A 17,725-nucleotide genomic window follows, 5' to 3' on the forward strand; every position below is an offset into this window, starting at 1 on the left:
ACCCAGGATCACACACACTGTCAGGGTGGATGCACACCCAGGATCACACACACTGTCAGGGTTGGATGCACACCCAGGATCACACATACTGTCAGGGTGGATGCGCACCCTGGATCACACACACTGTCAGGGTGGATGCGCACCTTGGATCACACACGTGTCTGTGTCGGATGCACACTCTGGAGCGCATGTGTCAGGGTTGTTTAGCCTCATAAAACTGGTCAGTAATGTTCCTTCTTTTTCTGTTCTCTTAAGAAGTTTGTTGATTATTGATAGTATTTCTGCTTTAATGATTTGGCAGGATTCATCGAATCAGTTGTCTCTGTTTCTTGAAATTGCCCTTATTTTCCTCTGCTGTCTTTAGGTATTTCTTTTGGATTTTTTTTTTTTCTCTCTCCAGCAGTTTTACTATGGTAGGCCGAAGTATGCTTCCTGAATTTGCACCTTGATGGTTTCCATCAGTTTTGGAAAATTCTATGTTGTTTTCTTTTTATATTTTCCTTCTCTGCATTCTCTCTTCAGAGATTCAACTTACCTGTAGTTTGAACATAAATTTCTTATATTATCTTCTCCATTTTCTGTCCTTTTCACCTGCTGGCCCTGGCTTTGTGAGGCTTGGACTGTGTTGGACTGGTCCGCAGCCCTGGGCAGAGCCTTTCCAGATCCCCCACCTGAGAGCCCCTGGTGTGCAGTCCACAGGGCTTGTCCTCTTTGGCAGCTGCTCCCTCACTGAGTAGCTGCAGCCTCCTCGTGGCTTCTTAGTTTTTGCCCTGAGTAGGTTAAGAACTTAGCAAATGCTTTGAGAAGAAAGCTTGTGAGTGTCAGGCTCACTGCTTTCTGGGGTCTCTGTTTTGCTAGCCTTTATGTCTGCTTTTTCTCTCCAACTATGAGGTTGCTGACTGGTCCTTGACGCTTCTCTTTTCCAGCAGTGGACCTTTGCCCAGGCTTCTCAGCATCTAGAGCAGGTGCTTGACCTTGGCACTGCTGACTCTGCATCTGGATGGTTCTTTGCTCTGGGGCCATCCTGCACTGTATTGTGTTTGGCCGCATCCTTGGTCTCCACCCACTCGATGCTGGGGCACCCCTTTCCTCTCCATCATAGCAATCAAAAATGTCTCCAGACATTGCCAACTGTCCCCCTCTTTGAGAATCACTGTCCTCAAATTCTCAGTGTCTACAAGGTCAAAATTGTACACGAATAAAAGGATCCATTCAAAGTATCAGACTGACCAGTGGACTTGAACAGAGTAATAAAAGTTTATGGATATTTTTCCTATTCTATATTGCACGTAACCTTTAAGAAAGTACCACTTTACTGAGTTTTGGTGTAGTGTCAGAGATTATCCATAGTAATCTACAACGGCTGTTAAAATACTTCTTGTAAACTGTGTACTCACGCAAGGCTGGGTTCACTTTATATACTTCGACTCAGACGGCACATTGCAGATCAGATAAAGAGGCACAGAGGAGAACCCTTCTGTCCTCCAGGAAGCAGACATTACAGAGATTTGCAGAAATGTAGAACAGGGCCACTCCTTACTGTTTCCATTTAGAAAGTATAGCTGTTTTTTATCTTTAAAAATGTTATAAAACAGATAATTAAAGTTTAAAACTTCTCAGTTTTTTTTTTTTTTTTTTTGGTAGCTGCCTCACTCAGTGTGGAGCCCGACACGGGGCTCGAACTCACAACTGTGAGATCATGACCTGAGCCGAAATCAAGTCAGATGCTTAACTGACTGAGCCACCCAGGTGCCCCTAAAATTTTTCAGTTTTAGTAGTGGTATTAAATATTTGATATTGAGTGGTAAATATTGCCATGTGTAACCCCGGGGGGCTCTTGGTGGGGTTCTGGCCTCGCCAGGCCACGTCCTCACAGCAGCAAAGTCACGGCTCTGCAGAAGTGCTTTGTTTGTGTGGGCATTTTCTCATTTCTGGGGCAGAGGTGGTTTGCCACAGCTATTTCGTGTATTGTTGCAAAGTGTAAGTTCTTCACTCCACACTCTTTCTAAGATGTTAGTCATCGCTGTTCTTATTCTTTCTCAATCATTTTAATATCTAAACATCACATAAAGTTTTTGTAGATAGCTATCAGTTCTAAGACTGTCTTTCGATCCATAATTGCAGTAATTCTAAAATTAAAAACAATGTTAATCCTAGCACATGTCTTGTGCCCTGTTTTGGATAAATAGCTTATATAGTATTGTTCTAATAGATGTTTTTGTTTTTTGTTTTTAAATAAGCTAGTACCTTGGGAATGTTAACAAAATATAGTCCTCAGCATGTGATGAACATGCTTCATTAAAAACTCATGCAAGTATTTACTAAGAGCCAAGAGTTAAATTTTTAACAGAATGAGGAGTATGTTTATTATTCATTTGTGACACTGATTATTACAAATAGTGTCACTCCTCTTTGTTAAATTAAAAAATTAAAGAAGTATTCTGTTTAAAAAAAGGGTTTCAATATCTTCTTTGTAGTTTCCTGGCACTCCTATATTTTAGATGATTTTTTTTTTTAGTGGGAAAGGTTATTGAAAAATTGCATTGTTAGAAATTATTTCCACCTTCATTATATGGCCTATTTATGTTCCTTTCTTTTTAATTCTGCCATTATTTATAAAGGCAGAAATCATCAAATAATTTTCCCATTTACATTTTAATGGGTTTATATTGATAAATTATGATGTCAGAAAACTGATAGAATCAGGAAAAATACTGAGTGGCCTTCTCTTCTGTGTGGTGTTCAAATTGTGCGTGCTCAGGGGAGAGAAGAGCCATGCGTCCAGGTCCTTGTGTGTTTCCTTCTTAGCGACTCTTCCGTGAACACCGGGCTTAACATTTTATCTTCCTCTCTCCCCCAAAACTCTTCACCTGGCTCTGCCTGGTTTTTTTCTCTGCCAGCATGTTGCCCGCCCTGCATAGGAGGGAGGCCTCACAAGGACAGCCATCCATCTCTTTAGTTTGGTGTTTGTCACTGGAGTCTAGGATGTTACGTTCTTGCAGAATGAAAAATAGAGTAAAACAATGAAGGGAGTTAAACATGTGACCTTTTAATATGTTAAGTGAATTATACTTTGTTACTAAGAAATTGCAGATAGACTATAAGCTTCGTGTTTATATATTCTACTGTTAGGATTGTTCCAAGGAACTTAATAAAATTTCTTTGCAGTACAATGTTACAAAATAGGTTAACTGTATTCTAACTTTAAATACTCTAAATTATTTAACTTAAGTGAGTAACAAATTCAAATATAGCAAATTTTTTTTTCTATACTGCTTTGGATCCTCTAGGCTTGATTGTTACAAATATAAACACTGTGTTTTTGACTTCTTATTTAATTTTAGGTTACCAAGGAAGACTTTGCCACATTTGATTATATACTATGTATGGATGAAAGCAATCTGAGGTAATCACATTTTTTAAAGGGTATTTCTGTTCAACTCTCAGTTCAGTAATAAGCCAGTTGTTTGTTGTCGAGAATGAATTTTTTATTATCTTTTAAGTTTTAAAGGTAGTGATGGTCAGAACATACAGAATGATCTGTTTAGAGTAGTAAGAAACCAGTGAGGAACTGAGAACTGTCTCCCAGGTGTATTTACACAGAGACACGCTTTCAGGTAAGGGAGAGCCTGGTTAGCAGGGTATGACCTGAAGGCTGGCTGGGCAGTGAGCACTTTCCTAGAAGGTGGGCTTGGTTTTACAGGAGAGCGATGCTTCCGCTGCTGTGGCGATTCATGGGCCGTGTGGTGTTTTACTGTGTTTCTCATGTTATCCCCCCATTACTGCTGCCCCCAGCCCCCAAAAAGGAAGATGGACAAAAAGGGAAACTTTAGTCTCTGAACTGTTGATTGCGTTAATGGATATAGAAACGAAAGCAGACAGACTGGGGAATTAGGTAACAGTGGCCAGCTGTGCTGTGGCATGTATTAGGTGCTCTGCTCACCAAAGCACTTCACCCTCGTTCTGCGCCTTACCAGAGAGGCACAAGAGATTAAGTTACTTGCCCCAGTTCACAGATGGAGCAGATTGGTGTGGTAGAATGTTAGCCTAGGCTTTGTGAAACAGAGCCTGATGTGTGTCTCACATGAACCGTACTCAGCACTGTGCCCTGTCGCCTTGCTCGGGGCCGTGCATGTGGGCAACAAGGAACTTTGTGGCATTTCTTGAGTGAGCTTTGTGTGCCTGGCACAGTGCCAGGCCCTGGGAAGCAAGGTTGAGGAGTTGTGGGTGCTGCCTACCCTTGAAGTATACAGTCTGGCCTGGGCTCCATGTATTAACCCAGAATTAACCCTGACAGTATGATACCATGCAGTCAAGCCCAGAACAGGTGAACACGATGTATTCTACAGATGCCGAAGCTAATGCAGGGTAAGTGACCCAAGGGAGTTGTAAGGCCGGGGCCCTGTGCCCCTTTGTCACCCCGCCAGTTTACTGTTCACTGTGCTGAGAAGCAAGACCTCAGCCCGCCTGCCACCCCTCCGCACTCTGCCGGCACAGAGAAGGACCAGGATGTGCCCCCAGTAGGACTGCAGGGATTTCTTCACTGAAATCAGTGCTAATTCACAAGGGTTCCACGTGTTTTATGAATAGAAACTGTTCTGCTTTTAATTGCCTTTGTAGGAGTGTGCAGATACGGTGCCCAGCTCTGCTTCTGTTTTTATGAATCAGGAGCATCACTAAAATACATACGTGTTCCATTTTTGTCTTTCAGTTGTTGATTTGTTTAGTTCTCACTTTGCTCGCTTACAGGTGTGTGGGTAGCAGTGCTGTGCTCAGTAACACAGTGTCCAGGGTGGGGGGTCGTCCAGAGCAGGGTCTCTGGAGAGCAGCTGGAGTCCGAGCTTCAGCCTGGGCTGCTCTGGGGACGCGTTCTGTTGCTCGGAGGCCTGGCCAGCCTTTCCGCCATACCAGCATGGTGTCTGACTCATCCTAGGTGCTCAGTGGGGCTTTGTCAACTAAATGGAGGAATGATCAAAATGCAGCTGAGGAACTTGCCACTTTACTTGCTGCCACGTGAGCGCCGGGGGCGGAGGCGGCAGAGCCGGGTCAGAGGCTGGAGGAGTAAGGGCAGGAGAAGGGGTTGAACAGGGAGCCTCGCTGCATGACACGCTGTGTCCAGACACTTTGGGATGGGATTGGCAGCCCTCTGGGACTTGGTTCATGTGGCTTCTTGAGTTCCATTCTGCCACCTTTATTTAGTGTCTGGATTAGCAGCTTTTTGATTTAATTGTCTCACCGTGTATTTCCCAGGAGGCTACATCATTGTTGTCTGACTTAGGGATGCATGTTTTGTGTAAAAGCATTTGTGAGAATGTGCCGCCTTCGCAAACCCTCCTGCCGGCATCGGAAACGTGGCTGGGAGGGTCACACAGGTTTGCCACGGGTTTGGTTTCCTTTTTAAATCAGGTCACGCTTGCTGGGTTTTGATGTGGATATTTCATAAAACCCTAGCAGATGTCCCTGTTTAACTTGAAACCATAGATCAGAAAACTAAGTTCATGTTTCAATTTTACAGAGACTTGAATAGAAAAAGTAATCAAATTAAAAACCGCAAAGCTAAAATTGAACTACTTGGGAGCTATGATCCACAAAATCAGCTCATTATTGAAGACCCCTATTATGTAAGTACACCTCTCATTTCTGTGCTGATGCTGGTGTATATGGGGATCATCATGTGGGATGAGCCCGGGTGTGTGTCCTGCCATGTGCAGTAACAGATTAAGGTTCTCCTAATAGCATTTTGTTATGCAGGCTTTGTTATTTTTTCTGCCCCTGTGCTTTCAGGGGAATGAGTCCGACTTTGAGACTGTCTACCAGCAGTGTGTGAGGTGCTGCAGGGCCTTCCTGGAGAAGGCCCGCTAATGCCACGCCCGTTCTCCCCACAGCCCCCGGCTGGGCCCCGCAGGCTCTGCTGTGAGGTCGCAGCTGTTTCTTCAGTTGACCCTCGGTTTCTCACCTTAAATAATTGTAGATGGAAATCAGTTATTGTATCTGACAGACAAATAAATAAAAATGTTTCATCCAGACAGTTTATGGGGTACGCGAAGTGTTCTTAGACCCGCTGAACCTCCCACTTTGCCCCAGTTACAAAAATAGTGGAACAAACAAAATCGAACAGACACCAGAGCATGAGGACATCCAGCGTCCCTTTCGGGCACACGAGTTCTGCCTCTTCCTCAAGTTTGCGGATGACCGATGGGGACCCTGTCCTCCGCTGTCTGCACAAGCCAGCCCCAGCAGCCCATCCACGGGAGCTCCCAGCCGAGACTCACCCTTGCTCGCAGTGCACACTGTTTACATAGAAGAGTTAAGGTGTTAGTCTGCAGAACCTTTCCGACCTGCTAGTTTATTTCATCAGGAAGTCAGCTTGATTCCATTCGAACCATTTTGCCTCTGGAAAGTTACAGCCAGAAAGGACACTGTATGCTGGTTCATCTTACTGTCTGAGGAACGTGTCTGCTTTTCAATGCCTGTAGAACCCGAATGTCAAATATAGATTAGCCCAGGTGGGAAAAAATAATTAAAAAGTTGGGGAAAGTTCTTTTATGTCGAGCTGCTTAAATATTGAGACATTAAGTATTCTTTCATCAGTGCTTAATTTATAGACACATACAGGTAATTTCTGTACACTTGGAGGTAACTAATCTAAAATTCATATGGATATATGACAGAAAAGATTGTTTTCAAAATAAACTGGGGAAATTATAAAAATACAACTAAGAAGTCTGGTGTCCGCCTGCTTTTTTATTGATAAGTGAAAAAGAATTAGAAAACGATGCCTTTATTGTCCCTTTCAGATGACCTGTGATGTTATATGTGCATATTTATCTTCAGCTTTATTTAGGAAATGAAATGACAAAAGTAAGTACATTGCTTCCACTTCTTTGTGAAAGAAGTTTGAGGGCCCTGTGGCCATACTTGTCCTTGCCTGACCCAGCATCTGTGGAGTGCGGCAGTCTCCTCCGTGGAGCTGGCTCTCCCAAGCTGGGCCTTCCTGGGTGGCATGGCTAGATGAGTGAGAGTTTGCTGTGCTCCCCTCTTCACCGGCATTCACAGCTGGTGGCCTGGAATCCTGGGAGGGCCCCGAGTCATGGATCAGTCTTCATCCAGAGCCCGAGTGGACCCTTGCTCAGAAGTAGGAGGAGTTTGGAGGAAGAGCTGCCCCATCAGGGTGGCCGCCTCTGCGTGTTGTGAGGCTGCCCGACCTCAGAACCTGAGGGTCCCGGCTGGGGGGTCCGGTGGGGCATTTAGTCCTGGAGGATGAGCATGGTGGCTTTGCCACCACCCCTCCAGGATGTGTGTCTGGCCCCCTGTGGGATTTCCCAAAGACAGTCCTGCCTGAAAACTCTTCCTCAGGCTAGTAGGAACCTGGAGAGCTTACATGGATTAAGAAATTGGTGATAATGCTTTAAAAAGTAAAGAACTGAGCTGAAAAGATGAAATAATTAGAAAATAGGACTAAGAGCGCTTTAGAATTACACTCTGCCCTAATCCTTCAGTAGTTGCTTAATAATCTCAAAGTATTTTCATACTCTGTTCCTTCGTGATCATGAAAAAATCCCTATAGTTTGTTTTCCTTACTGTTTGCATCTGTATCTTAAATACGGACCTCAGACATGTCCTGGGAATCATGTCTACTTTATCCTTATGGCTGTATCCAGATTAGAGGTCCTGTGAACAGAGAAACTCAGTGTTGAATTCACTTGTCATAAATTGGATGCAATCAGATTTATTAAAAATATATCACCTGTAAAAATCAGAGCTGCTTAGAAGTCTTACCTCTTAGTTTTTTCATGATTACAAAGTCACACAGGAAAATACAGACGCAATCTTCTTTAAATATTCACCCCGTATCAGACTCTGTCTTAAGACATGCCACCATTACATAGTAGTGTCTCCTTTTAAAAAACGCCAATTTAATTGTCCCTTCCAAGAATTTATAGCCTTCCCCTTTTATGTATTACGCCTTTTATATTCCATGACATTCTGCCAGTGTTAGGATCTCTTCATCGTTCTGTAAATCATGAATTCCCACCGGTGAGCTTGTTAGAAGTAAAGAGTCACTTTGAAGACTTCGTTATAACAAACATTTCGTTTATTACCTGTTTTATTTACAGTATTTACATATTGCACAATATCTGGATACTATCTTACATTTATGATAGAAAGAACAAATGAAATTAGCCTGGATATGTTCACAGACTTATACTCCACTATCTCCAAAACATGACAAGTTTTTTTTTGTTTTTTTTTTCCATGCAGTTCCAAATAATGCTCTGGGAATTTAATTGTAAGAGTAACAAAAATATTAAATCATACCATATGCTATATGAAAATATAGTTTCAGCTTCTATTTATGTTTCTAAAGAAATACTCTTTGAGATTTCACCTAATCAGGAGAGTGAAATAGCTTTGTCTGTCATTTTATAGCACTACACATCAAATGTGGAGCATTCGCCTTTTCCCCCAAAACCACGAATGGCAAGTGTTACTGTCAGGTACGCTGAGTAACTGAGTATGTATTTGCCAACAGTGTCCACAACATACAAAACTCAAGTTAAAGGGTTTTTGGAAGAGTCCGTCTGCAAAAATAAATCTCTTGTTCACAAGGGGATGTGTTCGCGAAGGTAGCAGGTTCTGTTCCCTGTTGATTTCCAAGGCACTTCTCATGGTTCATAGGCTGTTGGTCCTTGGCAGCTCTGCTCACTGCTGAAAAACACGTTTGGTTTCATAGAACGTCACACTTCCTTACCAATTCTAGAAGAAGTATACATCAAATGACGTAACAATGTGTTTGAAAACACAGGGGGTCACAGTCTGTATGTGTATTTCTCTCTGTTTCAGAAAGTGTAATCTGTTTTATTGTGGAAATAACCAAGTTCTACAGTTGTTACAGGCCTACTATGCTAAAGGAATGAAAACCATCAACTGGTACTAAAGTCTGAAGACCAGCCCATGGTCCTGATGTGTGTTGTCAAGTCCTCTAATTGGGGCCACAGTGATTGACCGCCTGGCAGTCCTGAGAAACCACTCATTGGCCCTTAAGCCTCCATCTGCACGAGCGTTTGCAAAACTAAAAACCAAAAATAAACCCTTTTTTCTAGCACTCCCTGCAGTGTGCCCGAACCATTGGTACACTATTCATTAATTTTAAAAATAATGGTAAGCTCCAGGGTTGCTAAACTTAAGCTGCAGTTGTGGACTGACCTAGACACTTGTTACTCAAAACTCCATTTCTTTGGAAATATATTCCAGAGCTCAGGCGTCTAACTGAACTGAGCTGCAAGTGGTGTGTGAGAGGTCTCCAGTGTGTCTCTGTGAGGGAGAGTAGCTGGGAATCTAGTTTCTCTTTGGCTGGAGATCAGTTAAAGAGACGGAGTGTGTAGCCTGAGTAGTTGTTTCGGTGGAGAGGACCACAGGGCATTTGGTCTTCCGTCCTGTAAGTAAATGGAATTTGTCTTCCGAGGATGTGCCTGGTTCATCTCTGGAAACAGTGGTGCTTTAATTATGAAGGGATGCTTAATAAAATAACATGCCCATCTCCCCTAGCGTATGACCTTGAGAGACTTCTGAGAATCCATCCATTGCTTCAAAAAGAAGTCTTTTCTGTGTGCCATTTGGCAGTGGACTCGGATGGGCAGTGGAGTGGAGGTCAGGTTAGGGCACGGCATTTCTCAGCTTTGGCGCTAAAAGCCGTGCTTTTACTTTCCCACATAAAAAGTGCCGTACAAGTTTCTGTGAACCCGCAAGGATGTGGCTTCATAATCCTCCACACCACATGTTGTTTCGCTCATTATCGGTGGGACTTACGCCGGGGAGAAGCCGGTGCTGACGATGACGTGGCTGTGATTGCGTGATCAGATGGCTGCCGGGGTTTGGCTCAGCCCCCTCGGCACCGTCTAGACCTTTATCGGCACAGGCTTTCCCCCAGCGAGCATGTCTGTGTGTGAAAGAACACGACTCCCGCGTCCACGCACACGAGATGAACAGGGTAACCACTGTCCACACACAGCAGATCATTGTCTGGGAACAGCCATCGAGGACCTGAAGCGTGTCTTATTTGTGGAGGTAAACTTGGCCTCTGGCGGTGCCCAGCATACACAAGACACACTGTAAATATACAATTAGGAAATTACCGTTTTGTGACCGAAATCCATGGCATTGGTGTCAGGAAAACAAAACGTTTCAGCCATCGGTATGGCGGACAGTTGGTGTTGGACATTGGCCCTCAAGAGGCCAAGGCTAGAAATTTAGTTCATAAACTCTCCATGTGCCTTTATATTTTACCACTGGAGGCTCTGGAAAAATAGCTGATAGAAACATAGAATAGCTATTCTTAGCTGTTCCTTATAAGCTTCCTGGCATAATGATAGATTCCAACTCAAACATTTGCCAGATACGTCTATAAAAGTTGCATGGATATGGTTAGTCATATACTCATTTATGAGTGTAAATGAATGAGTGAAAGCCTAAAAGTGAACAGGCATGGTTTTAGATATGTATCCTAATTTATGCACTAAGTCATGTGCTGAAATCAGTCCACTAATGGGTTGTGTTTCAAATTAACACGCACTCTGCCAACAGAGTCCTCACAGGAGTAATTCACAGCAGCTGCCTGGGGTACTGTGTGCAGATTGGCCAGGGTACCTTTTCTTGATGGCCAATATTTGTAGATATTTTCGTGTTACGTCAGCCTTACTCAGAGGAAGGCTACTTTAGCCAAAGAAGGTGTATTTCTGAACTCCCATGAATTTTTCGTGTCCCAGACGGGATTTGGGTCTTGGGTGGGTGTACCAGTGAAGCTGTGGTCAGCTTACCTTATCCCTCCATGCACATTGGACTGACAGCCAGCCGGGTAAGCAGCCTGGCACATCTTTTATAGTCTGTAGGGAAAATGAACCGTGGACCCTTGTCAGTGACATCAGCAACTCCTTAAGTATTTTTTAATATCAACTGCTAAAGCCATTTATTTCTTTAAATATTCTGAATTCCCTGGAAGTGATGGGGAGACTGTCATCTGAAATCATGGGCTCTAAGTTGTTGATTTAATAATTTATGGTACTTGAGGGACTTCCGTTGCACATGGCAAAAGGTAAATAATGGGACTGGAGGCTGTGCAGGGAGGGGCAGGTGCAGGATCTCCTTCTGTCCATTTTCTTTTCCCGCTCATCAAAATGACTGGTTTTGTTCCCTAGCAGACAGTCTCCCCGTGCCCTGTGTCACTTAACTTTCAGGGCGCATGCAGGCTGGATCCCCACTTGGGTTGATCATACACAAAACCCTCTGCATAAAGATTTAAAGGAAGTGGGTCAACAAGTAACAGAGCAGAAAGACCTGGGTTAGATGGTGAAAGGAAGCAATAAGCTAATTTCTGAGTACTAATGGATTTTCCTTGATATCTCACCTAATTAAGTTATTCCATAGGTGCTACCTCAGAGAAAACAAGTGGGGTTTGGTGATCATAACCATAAAGGAATTTCCTCAGTTTGAAGTTCTGTGGAAAGCTACAGCAGTTTATAAATTACTAAAGTTTACTTCTCAAGAGTCTCAAAATCCTACTTAAAAATGGAAGAATTCATGCTCTTAACTGAAATTCTGAATGAATGAGTAAACTGACAACAATGAGTTTGCACAATATGTCAGACAAGCAGCTAATCCTACTCCTAAAAATGCAGCTCCTAAATATTTAGACGACATAATAATTTGTGTTCAAAGGAAAAAAAATGGCCTAACAGCTGGAAGCTGGGTCATCTGGATTCCTGGCATTTTTTCCCTCTTCCCCAGTTGCACCAAATATTTTAGGATGCAGCTTTCCTAGATAGAGTGTGTGTGGGTGCAGTGTTGTGTGAGTTCAAGGCAAATACTTCAGTTTGCAGCACATCTAGAGACAGTGAAGTTGACCAGCATCCCACCAAACCTGCATGTTCTTCGACTCTGACATAATCTGGGGGTCTTGTGAAGGTGGTGTCTTGGAGACTTCAAAGTTCTGCTCTTCTGAAGAGCTGCCCTTGGGACCACACTTTGAGTAAGAAGGCTCTGGTTCCTTTCAGTCCTGACCTCCCAGGATTCTAGTTTTCTTTCATACAGCCTAAAGCAACACAGAAGTGGCCCAGCTTTGGGGCGCCTGGGTGGCTCAGTTGGTTGGGCGACTGCCTTCGGCTCAGGTCATGATCCTGGAGTCCCGGGATCGAGTCCCGCATCGGGCTCCCTGCTCGGCGGGGAGTCTGCTTCTCCCTCTGGCCTTCCTCCCTCTCATGCTCTCTGTCTCTCATTCTCTCTCTCAAATAAATAAATAAAATCTTTAAAAAAAGTGGCCCAGCTTTGGCTCTCCACCCACCTCCATATGGGTACAGTTTAAGTAGCTGCTTACCCAGTGCACACACCTGTGGGCTTCCATGTCTCCCAGGCCGGAGGGGAACTGTGATAGACCCTGATGGCTACCTCCCATACTGAGTGAGCAGGGATCTGGGAGGCATCTGGCTGAGTTACTCTGAGCAAAAGGAGGCAGTGAGTGTGGGCACATACGGTGTCCTGGGGAAGGGGTTGCAGAGTTGAGTGTGTGCTGTGTGTCAGGGCACACGGAATTTAAGCATGTTTGTTTCCTCATCCACATATGAAAACATTAGAAGTAATGACCCCAAAGATCACTTTCAAATTTAGAATCTGATCCTATTACTGTAAGATGGTATTTAAAAATATAGACACATTTAAACAATAAAAATGTTCTCTGGCCTCTGGAATAATGAGTAACTCTCAAACAGAAGGCGATTCTATTTCAGAGGAAGGAAGTGGGAGAGGGACATGCCAGGTGCATAGGGCATGGACCGGAGGGTGGACCAAAGCAGTGCTTGAAAAATAATCCGAGCTCTGTGGGACATGTATGCCGCCTGCCGTGGCCGAGCCCTGTGCAGCAGTGAGAGCCTGAGGGCCTTCGCGCCGAGCACCCCAGCTCCCTACAGAAGGTGATGCTCCCGGTCTTACCGGCCACCTTGGTCAGTGCACCTGGACAAGGAGCTCCGCATGTGGTAGCTGCAGTTATTTGCGGCAACTTTGCTGCCTGAGCAGAAAAACTTCCGCTTCACATGAAGTGGCTTATTTTTTTACTTTCCAGTTTTTGAAGGCAGGGCAGGAAAGTCTGGCCTGGACAGTCTGGATACTCTGGATAGTGTCTGAAAGCGGCTAGTAAGACACCTGGTGTGTCTGCACCACTTTCCTCCTGTGAGCCTCATGTGAAATGAAAGCTGTAGTCCCTACAAGAAGAATTGGTTTAGGGCTCTAACTGATGCCACTCTAGCATGTTTTGCGACGAGCACTAGCAACCACTTCTGGGGGAATAAGATACATTTTGTTACAGATAGACAATCAGAACGCTGTAGCTGAGCTGGACTGAGAGGGGAACTCTGCATTTCCGGATTAGTGAAGAGCAGCATCTAGTCAGGGTGGCGTGGCCCAGGTCCACAGATTCTTTCTACTCCAGAGCAGACTACTCCACGGTAGTCATTTTAGCAACTCATTCTTAAAGTTTGTCATATTGAGTAGATACAAATATAGACATCATGCCAGAATTCATAAAACAAGAATGTGAATGGAAGAGCTGATTAATTCTAGTGGATGTAAATTTTCCATTTGGCACTAGGTGCTACAGAATGCCGTCACCTTCTTCTAGGGTCTGGTCACCCTAACCCTTAACTCCACAGTTACGAGGGACTGTATTTTAGCAAAGAGATTTAGGAGGGGTGGAAGGACATGAGAAACTCATCAACATGTGCTGGTCTTTCCAAAGCAATTAGGATGCTGTCACTCACATGCAGGGATGGTGCAGTCTCTGGTGTTGTGGTAAAGTCTGTGAAAGTGTTTGCTGCACTTTGGACTGAAATAAAGAGGACCTGGAACATGGAAGAAGAAGCAGACTGTGAGGACTTGCGGGATGCCAGGAACTGGGCACAGGTGAAGGAATGAGGACACTTACCTGTAAGATGTTTTAGAAACTTGTCCTTCATCCTTAGATCTCGAGGCACAATTTCTGTTTGAAGGGAAAGAGGCTAATTATTGCATTGCTTGAAAGAAGCATTTGTTTTTATGTGATCTAAGTGAATGTTGAAGAGAGTATTGGAAACTCTTCATTAGCCATGTTACCTTGCCCTAAATAAAACAGATTGGTTGTACATGACATAATGTGAAGACTTGTAATCAGGATCACATCTTTCTTCAGATAAAGTATTAGCTATTCACAAAGCTTCAGTATTATTTGTCTTGTCTCTACCGCTAGTGTAAAGACAGTGACAATAAAGTTACATAAGGGGGAAGAGGTGCGCGCGCTTGTGTGTGTGTGTTCATAGCTTCTGATACATAAATCACTTTTAGGCATTTTCATTTTGGACAGCTTGGTAATCGAATGCCACAAGCTCTGAGAGTTCTAGAATGAAAACCCAATCCTTCAAGCAAAAAATTGTTATAAAACTTTTTTTCTAGGTATATATTTAGAAAAAGGATTAAATGCCTTCAAAACCACCTGTTACGAAGGCTGGTGTAAATGCATGGAAACAGACGTTTACCTGGTTAACAAGATTAAAGTAAAATTCCCGGGGAAAGACAGCTCTCAGTTTTTACTTGGGAATAGCAGTGTTCCCACTGACATTCTTTCTGATCCAGGTGTTGTTTTTGCTTTTTTACAGTCACCTGTAACCATTTTTCACTCACTTGTTTTGGAGAATGACTTTTGCTATGATTGCATGTGGTCGCACTTTGTTTCACCACAAATACTCCTCATCTGAGGAGGGAACATTTCCTACGAATCTTCTTCACTTGCAAGGCTTAGGCATCTCCTGAATGTCAGTCTCTATGAAATTGACCTTATCACATTTGACCCAATTGTGTCATGAAAGCATTAAAAGCTTGCATGCTTTCTTTGGAAATTTCCCATGGGGCACCCACTCTGGGAAGGCTCTGCCATTGGCAGAGGAGGGTAAGGGGAGGGGGGTGGCCCTGAAACATTTCTGTCTCGGTTGAAAGTGCTTTGCTGAAAATATTTCCATTTCCTAAATAACAGATGACAGTTCTGTGCCAAAGCTCCCAACCTAGGTAATAACTCACGTGTCTTAGACGTGGAGTAGGGATAGTTATACGCCGAGGCATCATCACTTACCGACCTTCTATTTTCTTCTTAAAAAAAAAAAAATGCCTAGTTGTTTTCAAACGATCGAAATGGTTTTATCTTGTTAAAATAGCTATGATTTCTCAATTTCCAAGCAAACACGAGTTCCGGTGTCTCCCGAGACATGACGGGTACGCAAACATGCCGGAGGTTCCCAGTACACAGCATACACCCAGAGAAGCCTCGGGGGCAGGTCGCTCGGCCCGCAAGCCCGAGGCAAGGGCACTCACCCACTCTCTGCTCCTCGGGATAAGCCGGGTAGTCCGAGACCTCCCTGCGGCCCAGAGTGTAGTCGTGCTGGCCCAAGAGGTGCAGTCTCTTCGACTCGCCCGAATGGTACTTTCTGAGCTCCTGGAGGATCTCCACGATGAGCCGCAGCAGGGTCTGTCTGTCGGCCGCCTCCCGGGGCTCGGCGACCCCGGGCCCCGCCGCCCCCAGCACGAGCAGCAGCCCCAGGAGGAGGGGGCGCCCAGGCCCGCGCATCGTGCGCTCGCTCGGCCGGAGGGAGCTCGGCTCGCTGGAGGGGCGGGGGGGGGGGGCAACCGGGAAAGAAAGTCGGCGGCGGGGGTGGAGGGCAGGAGAGGCTCCCCGGCCGAGACCGCGGCCCCTCGCCACCCCCGGCGGCCGCGGTGTCCCCGGGGCCCGCGGCGGTGATGCCGAGAGCCGGGGCCCGGGCGCCGCCGCCCTCCTCGGCGCGCCTCCTCCCGCCCGCGTCCCGCCCCCGCGGCGGCCCTCCCAACTTTGCGCGCAATGGCACGTCCGCCCGCACTTCTCCGCGCACGGCACCGACACAACTTTCTTAACCTTTACAGCCACGCGGCGCGGCGCGTCTCCTGCGCCTGCGGGGCGGGCGCGCACCCACCCGTCCAGGAGGCTGGAGGACCGAGGACCGTCCTGCCCGCGGACCTATCGCCTCCCGACAGGGCTCCGCTGCGCTCGGGTGAGTGGGGGCCGCGCGCCCCGCCCGCGCGGCCGCGCTCAAGTTTGCAGCAACGCCTTTGTGTGGTGCTCGCCCCTCCTCCCGGCCGGGGTCCGCCGAAGGCCCCCCCCAGGACCCTCGCTCCAGCCGCCCGCAGCGCCGGGCCTTAGAACCCCGGCCCTCGGGGAGGGAGGGAGCCCGGCCCACACCTGCCCCGCGCCGCCCGCGGGCCACCTGCGCGCCGGAGCCCGGCCAGACTACCTGTCCCCGAGTCCCGGAGCCGCGGGCGTCTGCGGCTTCTGTCCCGGTGTCCGCTCCCGCGTCCCGGAGCGGCCGCGCGCCCCGCTACTCCATGCCCCGCGGCGACCCGGCGTGCGGAGCGCACAGGACGCGCGGGGACGGAGACCCGGAGGCTCGCCCGCTCGGAGCGCTGGACGCGCGGCTGCCTGGGCTGCGCTCCGACCGCGGCCGCTTCTTATCCCCGCGCCCGCCGACGTCAGGCCGGTCCCCGAGGGCTCCGCGCGGGGCTTTAATTAGAAGCCGCTCGACTGTTCGTACCCCTGTGCGGATCTTCGTCAGACACCCCCCCATCTCCTCCCATCTCTCCCTACCCCTCTGTCTCCCCCCTCCCCCGCTCCCTCTACCCCGTTCTCTCTCCCTCTGCCCCCTCCCCTCCCTCCCCTCCCCCATCTCCTCCTCCGTCATCTCCTCCCCCTCCCGTCCCTCGCCTCCCTCCCCTTCGTCCTCCCCTCCCCCTTCGCTCCCTCAGTCTGTTTCCCTCCGTTCCTGTCACTGTGACAGGATGAGAAGAAACGCCTTTACCAGGAACTCAGATCTGTTTTTGTCTAAATGTAGATCTTGGGCTATTAAAAAATGAGCTGCCTGATTGCCTCGACATTTAATAAGTCAATTAGAGTCTATGCTTTTTGGAGGAATCTTTCGGCGTGGCTGGGGGCCCCTCTCAGGACCCCACGAGGTCTGCACCGCCCCACGGCCTGCAGCAGGAGGCCGGGTCCCTGAGGCCGGGCAGCCCCCAGGGCAGGGGCCCGGGTTCAGGGTGGGACACGGGCAGCGCTCTAGCAACCTCGGATGCACTCGGTTACCTGGCCGGACACGTGGGAGCCCCTCCTCAACGTGCATGCCCCCCAGCCCACGCGGAAGGACGAACCGAAGCCCCTCCCGCAGGGGACCGCGCGGCCCGCGCTCGCTCGCTCCCTTCCGCGGAAACGCCCGCAGGAGGCCTCCTGGGGCACCTCCCTCCAGGCCTGGTCTTTCCGAAAGTTTTGGTTCTTTGGAAACAGGCAGGCACATTTGTGAGGCTTCAACAGTCTATCTCCTGTAATTTTTTTTTTCTTGTAAAATGTATTATCAATCAATTGCGCGCTTTCCCATTTTATTGGCGCTTTCTGGGCAAGCGCTGGACACCCTCCAAGTCAGTGGTCTGACTGGGGAAGGCGGTCTCAGTTCGGTACCAGAACGGGGGGTGCGCGCAGGAATTAAAAGCCTCCACCCTTAACAGGACCAGCACCCAGGGCCCCCGGGCGGAGGTGCTGCGGGCACGTGGTGCGGACCCGAGCCGGGCCTGCGGGTCGCAGGGGCGGGCACCTCCAGGGCACGAGCTCTCTCTGCGCATCTCTGTGTCTCTCTGTCTC

At 47.2% G+C, this 17,725-nt stretch overlaps 2 protein-coding genes and 1 long non-coding RNA gene across 13 annotated transcripts in view; 2 read left to right on the top strand and 1 right to left on the bottom strand.

Annotated features, from left to right (window-relative positions):
* Positions 1 to 6,028, top strand: part of LOC118007276 (low molecular weight phosphotyrosine protein phosphatase) — a 15,311-nt gene extending 9,283 nt beyond the window's left edge. For 2 of the 3 annotated variants that reach the window (XM_035000262.1, XM_035000263.1), the window contains exons 4-6: positions 3,345 to 3,406; positions 5,516 to 5,621; positions 5,785 to 6,028. In XM_035000262.1, coding sequence (XP_034856153.1) covers positions 3,345 to 3,406; positions 5,516 to 5,621; positions 5,785 to 5,862 — 246 coding nt within the window. In that variant the 3' untranslated portion in view covers positions 5,863 to 6,028. Of the gene's footprint in view, positions 1 to 3,344; positions 3,407 to 5,515; positions 5,622 to 5,784 lie in introns of those variants that run through there. The other variant, XM_035000264.1, reaches the window with a different exon arrangement.
* A 2,445-nt stretch (positions 6,029 to 8,473) lies between these two features.
* LOC118007277 (ALK and LTK ligand 2-like) lies at positions 8,474 to 16,633 on the bottom strand. Of its 6 annotated transcripts, none has more exons than XR_004678358.1 (7): positions 16,335 to 16,626; positions 15,385 to 15,671; positions 13,970 to 14,023; positions 13,806 to 13,886; positions 10,818 to 10,883; positions 9,811 to 10,110; positions 8,474 to 8,706 (listed from the first exon to the last, which is right to left on the bottom strand). XR_004678358.1 is itself a non-coding variant. In XM_035000266.1 (6 exons), exons 2-5 carry the CDS (start codon positions 15,635 to 15,637, stop codon positions 10,819 to 10,821), a joined length of 453 nt encoding a protein of 150 aa, XP_034856157.1. In that variant the 5' UTR covers positions 15,638 to 15,671; positions 16,335 to 16,627; the 3' UTR covers positions 8,474 to 8,706; position 10,818. The 6 variants fall into 6 exon arrangements, 4 of the variants coding, with proteins under 4 accessions (XP_034856157.1, XP_034856156.1, XP_034856159.1 ...); XR_004678357.1 differs by having other exon boundaries at positions 8,474 to 8,709; XM_035000266.1 differs by lacking the exon at positions 9,811 to 10,110 and having other exon boundaries at positions 16,335 to 16,627.
* The window catches only part of LOC118007278, a 72,686-nt gene continuing 70,412 nt past the window's right edge, over positions 15,452 to 17,725 (top strand). For 3 of the 4 annotated variants that reach the window (XR_004678360.1, XR_004678362.1, XR_004678359.1), the window contains exon 1: positions 15,895 to 16,094. This is a non-coding gene — a long non-coding RNA (uncharacterized LOC118007278). Of the gene's footprint in view, positions 15,537 to 15,894; positions 16,095 to 17,725 lie in introns of those variants that run through there. The other variant, XR_004678361.1, reaches the window with a different exon arrangement.

This window comes from Mirounga leonina, unplaced genomic scaffold (assembly GCF_011800145.1).
Source record: "Mirounga leonina isolate KUSES-001 unplaced genomic scaffold, KU_Mleo_1.0 Mir_117, whole genome shotgun sequence".
Taxonomy (NCBI): Eukaryota; Metazoa; Chordata; class Mammalia; order Carnivora; family Phocidae; genus Mirounga; species Mirounga leonina.

Coding starts and splice junctions, on each gene's coding strand:
- LOC118007277 (XM_035000266.1), bottom strand. CDS start 15,637: ATGCGCGGGCCTGGGCGCCCCCTCCTCCTGGGGCTGCTGCTCGTGCTG. Junction 13,887..13,969: donor GTTTCTAAAACATCTTACAG/GTAAGTGTCCTC, acceptor TCCATGTTCCAG/GTCCTCTTTATTTCAGTCCA. Junction 10,884..13,805: donor AGACTGCACCATCCCTGCAT/GTGAGTGACAGC, acceptor TTTTCCCTACAG/ACTATAAAAGATGTGCCAGG.